The 18,707-nt window shown below is 37.5% G+C and overlaps 1 protein-coding gene across 46 annotated transcripts in view; it reads right to left on the bottom strand.

Moving 5' to 3' along the window:
- Positions 1–18,707, bottom strand: part of LOC101256533 (uncharacterized) — a 38,612-nt gene that overhangs the window by 11,533 nt on the left and 8,372 nt on the right. For 5 of the 46 annotated variants that reach the window (XR_011214501.1, XR_011214519.1, XR_011214522.1 and 2 more), the window contains 2 exons: positions 11,691–11,836; positions 11,440–11,562 (listed from right to left, as the gene is read on the bottom strand). The exons of 2 other annotated variants lie outside the window; for them this stretch is intronic. Coding sequence is in view for 3 of the 44 variants with exons in the window: in XM_069293275.1 (XP_069149376.1) it covers positions 4,497–4,624; positions 5,020–5,069; positions 10,665–10,716; positions 11,440–11,562; positions 11,698–11,740 (396 nt within the window). In the remaining 41 variants the exon portion in view is untranslated. Of the gene's footprint in view, positions 1–4,305; positions 4,625–5,019; positions 5,070–10,664; positions 10,839–10,960; positions 11,030–11,439; positions 11,563–11,690; positions 12,661–18,707 lie in introns of those variants that run through there. 39 more of the 46 variants (XR_011214491.1, XR_011214514.1, XR_011214505.1 and 36 more) reach the window with 21 other exon arrangements.

Below are 18,707 nucleotides of genomic sequence, written 5' to 3'. Positions count from 1 at the left end.
CTAATCTAAACCAAGTTTACACCATGATCATGCAAGATGAAAGTCAAAGAGGCCAGCCTCATATGATTTCATCTTTAGTTTCACCTCTTCAAAAAATGGATGTGAAGGATCCAACTGCCCTGTCATCTATGCACCATAGCAAGTTCAAAAAACCAAATGGTTTGTATTGTGACCACTGTCATATGAGAAATCACACAATAAAGTATTGATATAAGCTCATAGGGTACCCATTTGATCACAAATATGGTAAGAAGAATATAGATAACACTGAAAGGAAGCCACTATCTAGAGATGAATGACAAAGGTTTGGAGGTTATAGACAATAGAGATATGGTGGATACAAGAGAAATCAGGCCCACAATGCTCATTACACAAATGGCTTTGAAGGTCAGATCAGTAGACAGGTAAAGGATTTAGAAACTGCACATTCCTCCTTTGCATCAATGGTTGTACCATTCTTCACTTCTGATGAATACAAACACATCATGACGATGTTGGATAATGACACCACCTCGCAGGCGAATGCAACAGCCAACATGGCAAGTATACCTCCCAACTCTAATACTTGCTTTAACTCTAGGTGTTTTTCCGCAGGATTGACCAAACCTTCGTGGGTAATTGACTCTGGAACTACCAATCATATGATTTATAGTATGGAATCCTTATTACAGTCCACTCCTGCACCTTTAAACTCCAATCAAGTTTTTCTTCCACATGGACAAACAACTAAGTTACACACATTGGTTCTGTTTCACTGTTTAACAATTGTGTACTACATAATGTACTTCTAGTTCCTCATTTTGAATATAATCTTCTGTCAATTTCTAAACTCACCAAAGAACTTCACTGTTGTGTATCTTTCTATCCTTCTTTTTGCCTCTTTCAGGACATTAACACTAAAGAGGTGATGCGGATTGGTATAGAGAAGGAAGGTTTATATCTACTTCCAGTTACTAAGAAATCATCTTCACCCACTGAACTAGTTCATTTCTTATCTTGTTCATCTTCAACTTCAGTTGATCCCTCACTTTGATATCTCAGTTTGGACATGCACCTACTGCTGTTCTTTAGAAGATTCAGTCCATCAACTCGCATAAAGACTCCAACTCGTGTCCTATTTGACCACTTGCTAGACAAACTAGACTTTCATTTCCCAATAGTTCTATAAAGTTTGTATTTCCTTTTGAACTCCTTCATATGGATGTTTGGGGTCCATATAAATAATGTACTTACAATGGCTACAAATACTTTCTTACAATTGTCGATGATCATTCCAGAATGACCTGGATTTACATGTTGAGATTGAAGAGTGATGTTATAGTACACATTAATTCCTTTCTTAATCTCATTAAAACTCAATTTTTAGCTACTGTTAAAAAAGTTAGATCTGATAATGTTTTGGAATTTTTAATGCTCAATGTAGCTCTCTTTTTGGATCTTTTGGCATCATACATCAAAGTTCTCGTGTCCACACACCCCAGCAAAATGGTATGGTTGAACGTAAACATATATACCTACTTGAAATGGCTAGAGCACTTAGGTTCCAAGCCCATGCGCCCTTTAAATTTTTGGGTGAATGTGTTCTTACTGTAACATTCCTCATTAACAGGTTACCATCCAGCACTCTCTCACACAAATCACCTTATCAAATATTCTGTGGTCATCCTCCCAAACTGGATCACATTAAGGTGTTTGGTTGTCTATGCTATGCCACTAAACCAGTTTTTACTGACAAGTTCTCTTCCAAATCCATACCTTCTGTCTTTATGGGCTATTCAGACACTTTTTTGTTAGTAGAGATGTCTTTTTTATAGAACTCATTTTTCCTTTCAAACACCCTAAATCTACTTTTCTAATTCCTGAATCCATTACTCCATCTCTCACTTTTCCTCCTTCCTCTGCATTTCCTCACCCCTTGTATGATGATTCTTATCCTACCTTGACCAGCACTTCCTCTTCTTTGTCTGCTATTCATTCTCATCCTATATTTCACGAAGTACCTCCTCATGAACCCCCACCCCCCAGGAGGCCTTCTAGAGCTACCAAACCACCTCTTTGTCATATAGATTACATCACTAAATCCACACCCATACACCCTATATCTAATTGCCTTTCCTACTCTAATGTGTCTCCTTCCTACAAAGCATATCTCGCTGCTTTTTCTTCTACTATATCTGAACCATCCTTCTATGTCCAAGCTGCTCAGGACACAAATTGGCTCCATGCTATGAATCAGGAGATTATGCCCTTACTGCCAATCATACTTGGGAGATTGTGAACCTTCCTGTTGGATAAAATCCTATTGGTTGTAAGTGGGTTTACAAGGTGAAATATAAAGTTGATGGATCTATTGAGAGGCACAAAGCTAGACTGGTTGCTAATGATTTCACACAACAAGAGGGTCTTGATTATCATGATACATTTTCTCCAGTGGTCAAAATGGTGACTGTTAGGCCTGTTATTTCTATTGCTGCTCAATCTCATTGGCATTTGTTTCAGATGGATGTTTACAATGCTTTTCTTCAGGGTGATCTTATAGAAGAAGTTTATATGACTTTGCCACCAGGTCACATTCAGGGGAGCATAAGGTGTGCAGACTACTCAAGTCCCTGTATGTCTTAAAACAAGCTAACATGCAATGGAATTTAAAGCTCATAACAACTCTTGTTCAGTCTGGTTTCACACAGAGTAAACTGGATTATTCTTTATTTACCAAAAGGAATCAAGATGGAATTGTTATAATACTTGTATATTTTCATGACTTATTGATCACTGGTAATGACAAAGGACTCATTCAAGAAGCCAAGAGAATCTTAAATCACAATTTTAGAATGAAGGACTTTGGTGAACTAAGGTATTTTCTCGAGATGGAATTTGCAAGGTCATACAAAAGGAATCCTAATGAATCAAAGGAGATATGCATTAGAGTTAATTTCCGAATGTGGTTTAGAGGGAGGAAAGCTACCACAACACCATTGGAACAAAATCAAAAACTGACCAGCCTTGAATATGACAAAGTGTTTGAATCTCCAAGTGATGATGCAAAACTAGAAGATAGAAAAGTGTATCAAAAGACTCATAGGGAGGTTGTTATATTTGGCAATGACTAGACCAGATATATCTTATGCAGTACAACACCTAAGACAATTCATGCATGCACCAAAAAAGCCACACTATGAAGCAGCCTTACATGTGGTCAGGTATATCAAACAATAGGCTGCACTTGGTCTCCTAATGAGCAGCAGAAATTCTGGGAAGGTCACTACATATTGTGATGCAGATTGGGCATCTTTCTTATTATCCAAAAAGTCAGTCACAGGTTTTGGAATAAAGTATGGAGATTCTCTGATTTCATGGAAGTCAAAAAAGCCACACAATATCAAGAAGTTCAGCAAAAGCAGAGTATAGGAGCATGGCTACCACAGTGGCAGAATTAGTATGGTTGCAAAGTTTGTTCAAAGAACTGGGTGCCAAAGTGGACTTACCAATGGAGTTACACTGTGATAAGAAGGCAGCCTTACAGATAGACTCAAATCCCATGTATCATGAGATAACAAAGCACATAGAGATTGATTGTCACTTTATAAGAGAAAGGTTACAAGAAGGACTGGTTACAACATCATACATTGCTAGTAGAGATCAACTGGCAGACATATTCACAAAGGCTTTAGGGAAGCAAATGCATACAGATATGTTATTCAACTTGGTATTGCTAGATATTTTTCACCACCCAACTCTAGGGGGAGTGTGGAAATTAGTATTAGTTATATTTGTTGTGTAAATTGTACTTTGAGCAATAGTTAGTAAAGCTTGTACTGTGATTTGTTGCATAGTTAGTTAGACTAATTGTAAGGCTGTTAGTTGGTTATGATAATTTAATAATTCAGTTAGCCTTAACCTCTTAAATAAATAGTATATCAAATATGAATACAAGTAAGGCAGTTCATTTTACATTTTTTCCAGATCTTTTCTCTTCCACTCTACATCTTCAATGTAACAGTAGCCATTAGAGCTAGGTTAATCCTTCCAACAAAACCTTCATTTATAGCATTATTATTATTATATATGTAAAACATAGTGATATGATGTTTTGAATAAGAAGAATGTGAGACAATATATGGGCAGAGACATATTATAATGTATCTGGGTACTATTTGATTTTTCTATTGAGCCTGAATTATCTTTGAGATCCAAATCAAACCTTCATTTGTAGCATTATTATTATATATGTAAAACATAGTGATATGATGTTTTGAATAAGAAGAATGTGAGAGAAAATATGGGCAGAGACATATTATAATGTACCTGTTTACTATCAGATTTTTCTGGTCGCAACTCATACAATTAATTTCTCTTATGGTTGGATGGACAAGATTAAGGTCAATGGGGAAGGTATTTTTGCCTCAGTTGTAAATGTCTGGACCAGTCTTAGGAGAAATATAAGGATGAGAAGTATTATAGCAGATTTGGAAGTAAAGGGAAAATATTGTACTGACATCTTGTTGCGAATCAATGTTTGCAATAGGTATCATTTCTTCATCCATTGGAAGAGAGGTGTAGAATCCTGATGTGGATAAATTTCCGAGAGTGAAGGAGGTAAGTGCTTGAAGGTTCTCAGGGTCACCTGTATATAATACAAATGTTAATAGTTGATAGTATTTAGTGATAGGAAAAGATAGTGAGAATATATATGAAAGTAATGTAGTGTCATGCTTGTTGTTGCCGACGTTGTGGATATGGTGGATCAATTTAAATTATTGTGTTGAATTTTGTCATCAGTGATACACCTATGCCAATGAAATTACACTAACAAGTTAAAATAAAAAGACTAATCTTTTAGTTTTATATGAGGTAATCTCACATATCATTTTAGCCATAAAACTCAATGCACACAAAGGTAGAGTCATTGAGATCTAGGCCAACGAAGAAACTTTGCATGGCTCCAGTTAGATGTTAAATTACATTGTAAAGAGGTGCACATGAAGATTGTAATTGTAGAATAAGTATCATAAATCATACTCCTTACTATTTCTCCCAGTTGATGACACAAACAAGAGTTTGGCTTCATCCTGAAATAGTAGAAATTAAATAAGCTACTCCGTTAATAATTGATGTTTTATGGTTGATTACTCACCTATATGAGTTATTTACAAGTTCAATGCGGAAAATAGATATGCAGTAACAGGAAAAATTGCTAAGACAAAATTTCAAAGGACTTATGGAAGTTAATTAAGTACAGGAACACGATTTAGCATTGTGTTTCTTTCCCTCCCTTCTATTCAATGAAAAGTTTTTATTTTAAATGGAAACAATGCTTAGAATTTAGAAAGATACCAAAGCATTTGAAGATAGACTGATCTGCAGGTCATTGTTCACATAAAATGCAAAAAAAAAAAAAACCTGCAATGTAGACAATTACAAGACCTCTATGTGTATCAATACCAAGAGAGGGCTTAAGAGTTAAGAAAAATGTTTAAAATGAAACCCATGTTATCAATATAATATCTATTGGAAATCTAAATTCAAAAGAAATAATACTCAACTGTCAGAACATGGTGATATAATGAAGGGGCAATATTAGGCCTCTATCAGCAGCCCAATACAAGGAAATGAATTCCCAGAAAACTTGGGCCTAATTACTCAAGCCAAGTGATTTTCAATGATATTTTAGGAAAATACCCAAAAGATGAAAGTTCTAATATATCGCTTGATTTAGTTGAACAGAAACAGAAAATACACACATGTAGAGGGAAAATTAGATTTTCACGAGGAAAAAGAGATGGAAAACATGGTGGGAGAAACAATAATTGAATCACTGCACCACTTAATTGAAATAGAAGAGAATGATATGAGCATGATAGATACAGAAGTGGAGGACATCAGACCTTCCAAAATAGGAGACCAAAGATCGATCACTGAAGTGGAGGAGTGGGAGATAGAAGAGGCAGAACCACTACAGACTCAACAACAAGAATTGGTTAGAAATAAAGAAAGGGAGACATCAGTATGGGTACAACAAAACCTAATCAAGTTGGGGAAGGTTCTGGGGGCAGGGTCATAAAGAAGAGGCCCTTGAACTACTATTACAATTGGATAGCGCGAGACAATCAAGGAGAATGGAACCAGAAATAGTGTGCAAGAAAACAAGACCACAAGGCTCCTAATAATTGAAAAGCCTAGTGAATTTTGATGTTAAGTTCAAAAATAGTGGGAATAGGAGTAAGGGGAGAAATCTGTCTATATGTCATTGATGAAATTCAAGTTAGTCATGTGGAATGTAAGGGGATTGAATGACAAAGACAAAAGAAGATTGGTTAAGAGTGTGATGGAGGGGTGGAATGCAGATAACAATTGTATGCAAGAAACCAAATTAGAGGGGAATATGGAAGAAAAAGTTGGAAAAATATGGGGAGGTAGATAGATCAAATGTGCAAGTCTGGAGGCTAGTGGAACTAGAGGGGGAATTTTAATGTTATGGGACAATAGGGCCTGGAAAGGCGATATTGTGGAAACTGGAATGTACACTTTGACTTGTAAATTTTGGTCTCAATTGTACAACTACTCTTGCCATATCACAGGGGTGTATGCCCCTTATTATTATATAGACAGAAGGTCTGTTTGGCAGGAATTGGGGGCTATAAGGGCTATAATAAAGGACCTTGGGCTGTTTCTGGTGATTTTAATTTAGTAAGGTTCATCTCGGAGAAATGAAATTGTGAGAGAAGAACTAGAAGCATGAAGGAATTTTCAGATGTTATTGAAGACCTAAAATTGGTAGACCTATAGTTAGAAGACAACAATTACACGCGGTCCAAAGGGGACAATCTCGAGGCAGCCTCCAGAATTGATAGAATTTTGATATCAGAAGAGTGGGATGACAGCTTCAATAACATAAGGCAAAATGTCTACAGAGACTCATATCATACCACAGTCCTGTAGCATTACAAGGGGGTGTATGGAACAAAAAAAAGAAGCATTTTAAGTTTGAAAATTGGTGGCTTGGCACAGAAGGATTCACTGATAGAATCAGTAGCTGGTGGCATTCGTTCAACATCTCTGAGAGACCTGACTTTGTTCTTGCTTCAAAACTTAAGGCTCTAAAAACCAAACTTAAGGATTGGAGCATGAGTAAACAAGGGAATCTAGGATCAAAAAGGAGAGTTCTTCTTTAAAAAAAAACTATCTGAGTTTGATGAGATTATGAAAGGCAGAGGATTATTAGAATTGGAGATTTCAAGCAAGAATTCAACTTTACTAGAATATGAGGAGTTACTTAAAAATGAGGAAATCGCATGGAGGCAAAAATCTAGAGCATTGTGGCTCAAAAAGGGGGATAAAAACACCAAGTTCTTCCACAAAATGTTCAATGCTCACAATAGATACAAGGACATCGATCAACTAGTAATAAAAGGGGAACTGTCTCATGATCCTTCAAGAATATAAGGGGAAATTGTAAATTTTTACTAGAAATTGTATACTGAAACAAACAGTTGGAGACCTGCATTCAGGAACAACAATTTCCCGACACTTAATGGTGAGGAAAAAATTCATTTACAAAGAAATTTTGTGGAAAATAAAGTATTCTAAACTGTTTGAAGATGTGTGCAATCGATAAGCCCCTGGCCCTGATGGTTTCACTATTGGATTTTTCCTTAAATGTTGGGTGGTGGTGAAGGGTGATATCATGAAAGCTTTCCAAAACTTCTATGGTCAGGACGTTTTTGAAAAGAGTTTTGAGTGCCACCTTCAAAACATTTATTTCTAAGAAGAAAGGTGCCAAAGAATTGAAAGACTTCAGGCCTACTAGATTTATTGGAAGTATCTACAAACTATTCGCCAAAGTTCTCATAGAGAGAATGAAAGGGGTCATGGACAAAGTAGTGGATTCTCAGCAAATGACTTTCATCAAAGGTAGGCAAATCATGGATGTGATGTTAATTGCTAATGAGACTGTGGACTCCAGACAAAAACAAAAGAATCCAGGGATCTTGTGTAAGCTTGACATGGAGAAGGCATATGATCATGTAAATTTGGAATACTTGTTAAATACTCTGGAGAGAATGGGTTTTGGAAGGAAGTGGATCTAGCGGATCAAACAATGCATCTCCACGGTGAGGTGTTAGGTCCTCATTAATGGATAGGGGACTCAGACAAGGATACCCCCTATCTCATTTTCTATTTTTAATTGTTATGGAGGGTCTGAATAGCATGATCAAAACTGCAAAGTTGAGGGGTTGGTTGAGTGGTTTTAAGGTTGGCAAAAATGGAGGTAACAGTATGGATGTGACTCATCTTATCGAAGTGACTCATCTGCAATATGCATATGATACCCTTATTCTATGTGATGCTGAAAAAGGACAACATAAGATTTTAAGGGTGATTCTGGTGCTTTTTGAGGGGTTCTCAGGCCTGCACATTAATTAGAGGAAAAGCTACTTGTACCCTATCAATGAAGTACAAAACATGGAGTATCTAAATGCAATATTGGGAGGGGAAATAGGTATTTTGCCAACAACATACTTATGGATGCCTCTGGGAGCCAGTTCTCAGTCTTGTGAGATCTGGAACAAGGTGGTAGAGAAGTGTGAGATGAAGTTAGCAAGGTGGAAATAACAATATTTGTCCAAAGGCGGAAGACTCACTTTTCTAAATTCATCCTTGATTCCCTCCCAACTTACATGATGTCAGTGTTTCCAATTCCTAAGAGAGTCATTGATAGATTGGAAAAAATCAGAAGAAAGTTTGTGTGGCAGGGAAATAATGAGAAAAGGAGTTATAACCTGGTTAAATGGGATGTTGTAACAGTGAGTAACAGACAAGGGGGATTGGGTATTAAGAACTTGAAAAATCAGAGCAAGGCTTTCAGAATGAAATGGTTGTGGAGGTTTTGCAATGAAAATCAAGCCTATTTGAAGGAAGTCATTAGTGCAAAGTATGAAGGGGAAGATTACTAGATGACCAAAACTGTTACTATACCTTATGGAGTAACTGTATAAAGGTCCTTTAGATACTTGTGGGATGAATTCAAAAAAATACAAGGATCAAAGTGGCAAATGGGGAAAGAACTGACCTCAAGATGGATGTATGGCATGAGGCTGGCAGGCTGGAAAATTTGTTCCAAGATTGACACCAGCACAAGTCCATAGTTGATCACTGGTCTCCTCAAGGGTGGAACTTCATTTTTAGAAGGCACTTAAATGATTGGGAGATTCAGAGAGTTGCTAACTTTTACAACACCATTGGTCCACTCAACATATTTGAGGGTGATCAGGATACTTTATGGTGGAAGGGCAACAAAAAACGTACTTTCAAGGTGAATTGTGCTTATAACTGGTTGAACAACTCCTTCCAGTTGACAAATAATTTTCCTTGGAAAGGAATCTAGAAATCCAAAATACCCCTCAAAGTATCATGTTTTGTGTGGTATTGGCTAAGGAAGCAGTTCTAACCCAAGACAACCTAATGAAGAGAGGGATTCCATTGTGCTCAATATGCCTATTTTGTGGGAAAACTGTTGAGACAATTAACCATCTTTTTCTGCATTGTAGAGTAACTAGCTAGCTACGGAGACTATTCCTAAATCTCAAAGGAATGTCATGGGTAATTCCAAGCAAGATCACTAAAGCCATTCAGAGTTGGGAAGAAGCTGGAATGCAGTCTAAAAGCAGAGAGAGATGGAGAATTGTTTTCCTGCTATCATTCGGTGGGAAATATGGAAGGAGAGGAATTCTAGATGTTTTGATAATATAGAAAATAGCATGCAAAAATTCAAGCTTAATTACTTGTTGCTACTATGTTTTGGTGTAATCAATTATACTCAAATGACATTATTTACCTAATTGATATACTAGACTTAATTTAGGTACAGATACCTGGATTTGATGATCTTATTGTAAATATGGCTCAGTACTGCCTATGTAGTGGTTGTAGTAATATACAAAGTTACCACTTTCAAAAAAAAAAGAACTTGGTGATATAAATCTTCTTAAACCAATACATTCAAAAAATTCTAACATAACCTTTGCAAGTAAATTACGAAAACTTCAACGTCACTGCATATGCAGTTATAAAAGCACATCAATAATGTGGCTTAAGTTGAAGTGAACAAATTGTTGATGTAAATAATCACGAAGGTCAATCATAAAGAAGTAAGAGCACATCCTATTTCACACTGCTAACCTACAGCTTTTGTTGGTTCTTATAAACATGAAAACTAGTCGATCAATAAATTACTTCTATGCCTCAAATACTTTGACTTAAGTTGAGGCTTGTACAACTGTTCATAAGCTTCAAATCTTGAATCTTTTTTTTCAGATACCCACTTTCAATGAAGAAATTAAGTAGATGTGCGACTTAAGTACACTAAAGCGTTACATATTCACTTTCTGCTAACTTGTTCTCCAATGTTGGAGTAATTTGTCGGTGGTGAATGATTTAAAGAGATAAGATTTTTTATCATTGTACAAATCCACGTAGGCGTGTGTGTATTCCCCAACTTTGTAGCATCTCAGGATTTCAATGGAAATCTCATTTGTTATTAAAATGTGATATCTTTAAAAGCTAAACTAATTGATTTACATCAGAAGTAGAAAGAACAAGTTTATTAACGAAGTCAAGATGAACAGATTTAGGGCACAACACAACAAATTCGAAATAGGTATTACCTGAAATCGGTGAACGGACGAGCGGGGAAAGCACATCGAGAATGAAAGAAAGCTGAAGGAGGAACCAAAGAGAATTTTAGCTAAGTATTTAATCGGTATGCGTGCTTATAAGGCATTTCTTGCTATATTCACCCGCGAATTATGGAGTCTGATTAGCAGTAATTCTGATTGCCACTGCATGTCCATCATTGCAGAAGACCAAAAAAAAAGGAAGCAAGATGAATCTACATGCACCAATTGCAAAGAGCAAAAAGGAAAAATAGATAAAGAGTATACTTCAAAGGTGATGTTCTCACCAATAAAATTCTCTCCTTCCACAAAGTACACCCACACCGACATGTGTCAGTACCAATGAACCTTACAGCCTAATTATCAGATAGAATCTATATTAAGAACTGAATTACACAGTGGTGTACATATAGAGAAAAGATGACACGTTGAACCATGTTCAAATGTTTCATCTAAAATATTTAACCGTTAAAAATTAAATTTTTTACTTTATTCTGTTTTACACTGTCGTCACCTCTTTAAAGTCCAGGAATATTCCAAAAATAGGAGGATATATTGAATAAGATAGAGAGCGTAAAGTTATGGGTTAGAGTTCCAGGCTTCTACATGCAGATAAAAAGGCAAATGAGCTGACTTTCCCAAGTAATGGAGAGTGACATAATATTAAGCAACAGTAATGTACTCAAACTAGGGAAAGGTACAAAGTAAGGTACGAAAACTGAATAAAGTTAAAGGCACGTCACAAGAAATCCCAAAGAGGTATTACCTAAAATCAGTGGACGGAGGAGAAGGGAAAGCACACCGGGAATGAGAAGAAGCTGAAGGAGGAACCAAAGAGGAATCCCATTGCAAAGTAAATGAGAGTGTAAGCTAGCAGACGCGATGGAAGCTGAAATCATCCAAGGAAAATCAGTATGAAGCACTCTAACGGAGTCAGCATCCAAAGAACATGAACATATATATGAGGATTATAAGAGGTAAAGGTATATTATTTCGCTATCTTGTTAGATAACATACAGCTTACGCAGAAATAACACTCTCATTTGGTGATTTAGTTTGGAGATCATCTGAGACCTTCGTGTTGGACAACATCATCCATGAAGATGTCATTAGAAAAGTTAGATGCTTTATATACATGTTGATAGTTCCTGACTACTCTATTTCTGCAAAGGCAAAGAAAATATTAGCATCTGCAGTATGATGTAAGCAAATTAAAGCAAACAATGTGTATAAACACGTGTTCGGTTCTTTCAATTCAGCGAGTATGCAAGTTGCAGCACACCAAGCTCTGCATCAAACTGAGAAGATGGAACATAAGTTCACATATGGCAGCTGTTCTTAGTAGACCTTCGTCACAGGGAAAGAAAAAAAACAGCATTTATATATGAAGACATGTGCAGGAAAAATGACATGTGCAGTAAGAAAATGAAGGCATACGAGACAACAAGTAATAAAAACAACAGAGACCTTAACTCTAATAGTTAATATCTCTGAAATGTAGTAATATTTATAAACCTTGGGTTTTTACTGATAATGTCACGACCGGAGTCTAGACCCCAGACGAGACCGGCGTCGTTGACCTCTCATAGGTCGCAGACAAGCCTACATACGTCATTGTTACTTCATCTAGGTTAATTTTAGCGGAAAATTTTAACTTTTTATTACTTAGCATTTATATAAGACATTATACTTAAACTCATAAATGTTCACAATCAACCATCTAATATTAAGATCACCAAATGAAAGAAATAGTTTCATACTGCATTAAGTGTATACTTGCCAAAATGGCACCAATACAATGTCTGAAATAAGATGAGAAAGAAACGTTATTGGAACATACTCCACTAACTCAACCCTATATCTAAGCTAGAATATAATGGGCAAGTGTCCTCGAAAGCATGAGGCCCTAGCAAATCCGGATGAATTCTCCACGTTCGGATAGCTTCAGCGTCGACCTGTAAGCTCTAACGTCCACCTGTGCTTGCACCTAAAAATATAGAGTTGTATGGGATTAGTACACACTAAGGACATGCATGATTAAGAAGATCTCTTCCCTTTCAATATGAATTATGGAAGTCAAGTCAATGGACTTGCCAATTTTGGATTAGGAAAGTCATGCCATGAGAATAACATGCATCATCATACTTATCATTTTGAAAACGGTACATAACATATTACACATATCATATCACATAGTTCATATCATTATTTCATATGCCATGAGATCTTGGAATCATGGACTTGACATTAGCACTTCCCAAATGAGGTCTCAACATATGGGACCTCAACTAGGAAGCCTTCTTTAACAAACATAGAGTTTGCTTCATTCATTCATACGTACTTCAGTTTCATTCTTTCATATACTAGTGCAGCCACCAATCATACCTAGGATGTAGTTTAAGACTCTTATCGAGTTCATTGTGCAATGACCAAGAATAACCTAGTGTTATTACTTAAGTCTAGCTCACCTCTTGATTATCCTATCCTAACACCTTCGGTATCGTTCATTTAATTATGTGCATTCGTTGAGGCTGGCCTCATTCTTTCTTTGGAAACTTTAACCTTAATCGGCATAGATCAGGTGAGCATGATGAAATCCAATGTGTAATCCCCATACCGAAAAGAGGTGGAATCACCGGCAATGTGAACCAAAACATGCTAACGTGTATAGGGAATTGAACCCTGCTAGATTCCTATATTTGCAGTATAGGTTCAAAGACTGAGAGATATAAGGAGACCCATACCCGGCATGTGGGACAGTCTCATCTCATGAGAGTTACGTGAACCTCCGCCCTTCTATTCTCATAACTAGCCTATCGGTGTTCATTATAAAGTTCCAATGCATTCAACTCGTACATCATGGAAGCTGGCTTCTAGCATGAGGACATCATAGCTCATTATATGATTTCTCATCTCATCATTAGTATTAAGTATGCATTAACTTCAATACTTTCACAGAGTGTTCATAGAGACTGGTGTCTTCATTAGCTTTACACTCTCATAGGTGAGTACGTTGTGGTAACATTTACTTCGGCTCATTTAAGATTGCTCTCATCTTTCACATTAGCCTCTTATCATATTGTCACCTCATTCATTAACTTTAACACGTTTGTTTTTCATAATTATTCACCCCTTCACGTGAATGTTCATTTCATCATATGCCAATGAACTTGGACATTTAGTGTGTTTCACGCTCTTACTTAACCCTTCTAAGGGTTACCTCATTTTATCACATACATCTTAGGCTCACTTACTTTTAAACATATGCTAGACTTATGAGTCCACACATATAAGCCATGAAGCTTCATTTGTAGTTTGTCTAAGTGATTCATGTTTACCCAAGATTATGTGGTACAAGACTTATGCATCTTGTAGATATGCCAAGATATTGATTTCGATCTTTAGAGGCAGCATTCATTAAATATTTGTTTACGTATGACTTATGTGTCAATACAGAATTGGGCAAGGGTACCCGATTTTGAATCCCTTGAACAACACTTAATCTTATTTTAAACTTTATGATTGCATTTTTCAGATTTGGGAGTCCCTAGTTCGATTCCCATCAATCCCATAATATTTCTTTCTTGATCTCCTCTCCTTTTTTGTTTTAAGGCAAGGAGGTTGTGGGTTTAATCCCCCACAAGCTCATTATTTTTCTTTTAATTTATCTCTTAACTTTCTCACCTATCCAAGAGGTTGTGGGTTCAATCCCCACTCTACATTTATTTTCTCCTTTATTTTTCTCTTAACTCTCTCATCCATTCAAGAGGTTGTGGGTTCAATCCCCACTCACCACATCTATTTTTCCTTTCATTTTTCTCATGAATTTTTTATGTAATTTTCATTTGGTGAGGTCATGGGTTCAATCCCCAATGACCTCACATTTAAAAAAATTTAAAAACACAGCTAATTTTGGTCTCTTCCAAATTTCCAGCAAATTGGAAATTTGGTCTCTTCCAATCCATTTTCCTCTCAATCTTTTGTTCATTTTTTTTTTGTATATTTCATGTAATGATGTCTTGGGTTCAATCCTTAGTAATCTCACTTATTTTACATTCATTTTTCATTGCATTTTGTACCACTTTGTTTGGCCGAACCCAACCTACCAAATGCTGAAAATATGTTCACTATTTTCAGCTTCTTTTTATCATCATTCATACGTTAATTCTTAATGCATTTCGTGAATCATGTGGTGCATCTTTAAGTGTAATCTTTTTATGATTATATTCAGCCAAGAGTTACCATTAAATGCAGCAACTTTACTGTTAGGATCGCATTCACGCACACACACTAGATGAATGAAGAACACAAGAACTTTCAAGAGAAAGAGATGAGAGATCTAGAGAGAGAAAGAGAAAACTCAATATTTCGTGGTAACACCCCGTGAGTAAAATTTCACGGCGGTGAGGTATATTTATATTAATAAATTAGAGTATTTTTGGTTACAGAGAATAAATAGGAAAGCCTAAAATAGAGAATAAATAGGAAAGCCTAAAATAGAGAATAAATAGGAAATCCTAAAATAGAGAATAAATAGGAAAACCTAAAATTAATCAGGCTTCACTACCTAACAATTCTCCCACTTGGAGACTGACTCAGTCATCCAAAAAATACATTCTCAAAAAAAATCTCTTCATCATCAACATCTTTACCGCACCGCAACATATGTAGCAATAACTACAGAAGACCAACCGAGATTTTACATAACCTCAATTCTCCACGCACATATCACCATCCTCCACTGCCTGCGAGTGAAATGGTATCGCCTTTGGATGTGCTTTGTCTTCGAATGATAGACTAGATTTTTCACCAACTGTATGGCACTCTGGCTATCTGAGTAAAGAATCTTCTCGCTCTGCTTCTTGCCCAATTCCTCAAGATAATCTGCCAGCCATATCATCTCTTTCCCAGCTTCAGCTATTGCCACATACTCAGCTTTAGTAGATGAAAGAGAAACACACTTCTGAAGCCTGGACATCCAACTCACTGCTGTTCCACCTATGGTGTAAATGTACCCGGATGTACTCTAGCTCGAGTCAACATCCCCACCAAGATCAGCATCCACAAAACCCTGTAGAGTCACCTTGCCTTTGCCAAACAAAGTGAAGTACTGGATGTACCTCTCAGATATCTCAGAAGCCACTTCACAGCTTCCCAATGCTCTTTCCCAGGGTTCGCCATGTACCTGCTAATAACTCCCACTGCATGTGCTACATCAGGTCTAGTGCAGACCATAGCATACATCAAAATACCAATTGCTGAAGCATATGGAAAAAGTGCCATGTGATCGCGCTCCTCGGCAGTCTTGGGTGACTGCTCCTTTGACAATTTAAAGTGATTTGCCAATGGAGTAGTCCTGGGTTTAGCATCATTAACCCTGAATCTGCTCAACACCTTCTCAATGTACAACTCTTGAGATAGATTTAAAGTGCCAGTAGATCTATCCCGAGAAATCTTCATCCCCAAAATCTGTTTTGTTGGACCCAAATCTTTCATCTCAAATGCTGCAGACAACCTTGTCTTCAGATTGTTAATCTCCCTCATACTAGATCCTGCAATCAACATATCATTCACATACAAGAGTAGAAAGACATATGAATCAGTGTATTTCTTGAAGTAACAACAAGGATCCTTTTCAGCTTTGCAGAATCCACTCTTGGTCATGAAGGAGTCAAACTTCTTGTACCACTGCCTTGGTGCTTGCCTTAGTCCATACAAGCTCCTGGTGAGCTTGCACACCATGTTTTCCTTGCCTGGAACCACAAATCCTTCCGGTTGCTGCATATAGATCTCTTTGTCCAGATCTCCATGTAAACACGATATTTTTACATCCATTTGCTCTAGATGCAAATTCTCCGATGCAACAACACTCAACAGAATTCGAATAGAGGTTAACTTCACAATAGGAGAATATTTCAGCATAATCAATACCTTTCCTTTGTGAATATCCTTTAACCACTAAACGAGCCTTGAACCTTCTTTTGTCATCTGGTTCAGTCTTGATTCTGAACACCCACTTGTTCAACAAAGCTCTCTTCCCTGCAGGTAGCTCAGTCAACACCCATGTGTCATTCTTCTCAAGTGACCTCATCTCATCATCCATGGCTTGCTCCCACTTGATCGAATCCTCCACCTGTAGGGCCTCATCAAAGACTCTGGTTCCCCTTCATCAGTCAGCAATAGATAGTGTAATGAAGGTGAATACCTATTTGGTGCCCTGATGGATCTGGATGATCTCCTTAACACCTGCTCAGGTGTAACTTGCTCCACTTCAGATTCTTCAGTAGGAGTTGGTTGAGTATCTGCTTCAACATCTCTGGGGTTACTCTTCTCCAACTCAACCTCAACTCCCACTTGCTTTGTAATCTCTAGAACCTTCTACTCTCTGTCCTTGTACAGGACAGACTCATCAAATGTCACGTCACAATGTCTCAGGATTTTTTTATTCTTGTCATACCAAAACCTGTAACCAAACAAATCAGAACCATAGCCTATGAAGTAACACTTCACAACCTTGGCATCAAGTTTGTCTCTCTTTTCTGGATCAACATGAACATAAGCAATGCAACCAAAAGGCCTCAAGTGTGAGTACTTGAGTTCTTTTCCTGTCCACACCTCCTCTGGAATCTTGAACCCTAAAGGAACTGATGGTCCCCCGTTGATCAAGCATGCAGTTGTGCTCACAGCATCCACCCAAAGTGTTTTGGGCAGCCCACAGTGTATCCTCATACTCCTTGCACGCTCATTCAATGTTCTGTTCATCCTCTCAGCAATTCCATTCTGCCTTGCCTTACCAGGAACTGTTCTCATCAATCTGATTCCCTCAGCTGCACAGATTGCCTTGAACTCTAATTTGCCATACTCTCCTCCATTGTCAGACCTTAGGCATTTGACTTTCAAACCGGTCTGATTCTCAACTTCAGCTTTCCACTTCTTGAAAGTTGCAAACACATCTGACTTATGCTTTAAGAATTAAACCCATACCTTCCTGCTGAAATCATCAATGAAGGTAACATAGAATCTGGATCCTCCAAGTGATGATACTGGAGATGGTCCCCAAACATCTGTATGGACCATTTCCAACCGCACTTTCTTTGACTCTCTAGGAATCTTTGTGAAGCTTACTCTTTTCTGTTTGCCCATAACACAGCTCTTGCAAAGACCCATATCAACAGACTTCAGACCCTCTAATGCTCCTTTTGTAATCAGCATATTCATTCCTTTAGTACTCATGTGTCCAAGTCTGTTGTGCCACAAACATGAACCGAAAGCACCTTCAGCGACAGCGGACATGTTTATACACCCTACAGTGGTGTACAAGGTTCCAGATTTTGTGCCACGAGCTACTACCATAACACCTTTCACGATCTTCCACGAACCTTTCCCAAATATTGTTGCATACCCCGTGCTATCCAACTGACCAACAGAGATCAGATTTTCTTGATCCCAGGAATATATCTGACATCCTCCAATGTCCACTGGTTTCCCGAGGTGGTTTTTATGCAAACATCCCCCTTTCCTTCAATCTCTAAGGCTTTATTGTCAGCAAGATATACTTTTCCAAAATTTCCAGATTTGAAATTTTGGAACAACTCCTTGCTTGGAGACGAATGGAAAGATGCACCAGAATCCAAAATCCATGATTCAACCAGACTGTTCACTCTAAGGATTAGAGCATCCCCAATGTCCTCTGCTGAATTTACAGAATCATTGTCATCTCCAAATTTCTGATTCTGTTTCTTCTTTGGCTTTGTACAGTTCGTCCGAAAGTGCCTTTTTTCTCCACAGTTCCAACAAGTCACGTTTGATCTGTTCAAGGATTTTCCTCGATTCTTTGATTTTGATCGAACGTGTTGATTTTGGCCTTTTGTCTTACTTCTCCCCCTTCGATCAACGCTGAGAGCACTGCCCGATGAATCTCCCACTTCTCGTTTGCGAATACTTTTTCTAAGAACAACATCACAGATTTCATCAAACTTCAGTTTCTCAGATCCACGGGAACTGCTAATCGCAGCAACAACAGTATCCCAAGAC

Source organism: Solanum lycopersicum, chromosome 2 (genome assembly GCF_036512215.1).
Source record: "Solanum lycopersicum chromosome 2, SLM_r2.1".
NCBI classification, from domain to species: Eukaryota; Viridiplantae; Streptophyta; class Magnoliopsida; order Solanales; family Solanaceae; genus Solanum; species Solanum lycopersicum.
The sequence above is the reverse complement of the archived record's forward strand: the minus strand, read 5'-3'. Positions and strand labels throughout refer to the sequence as shown.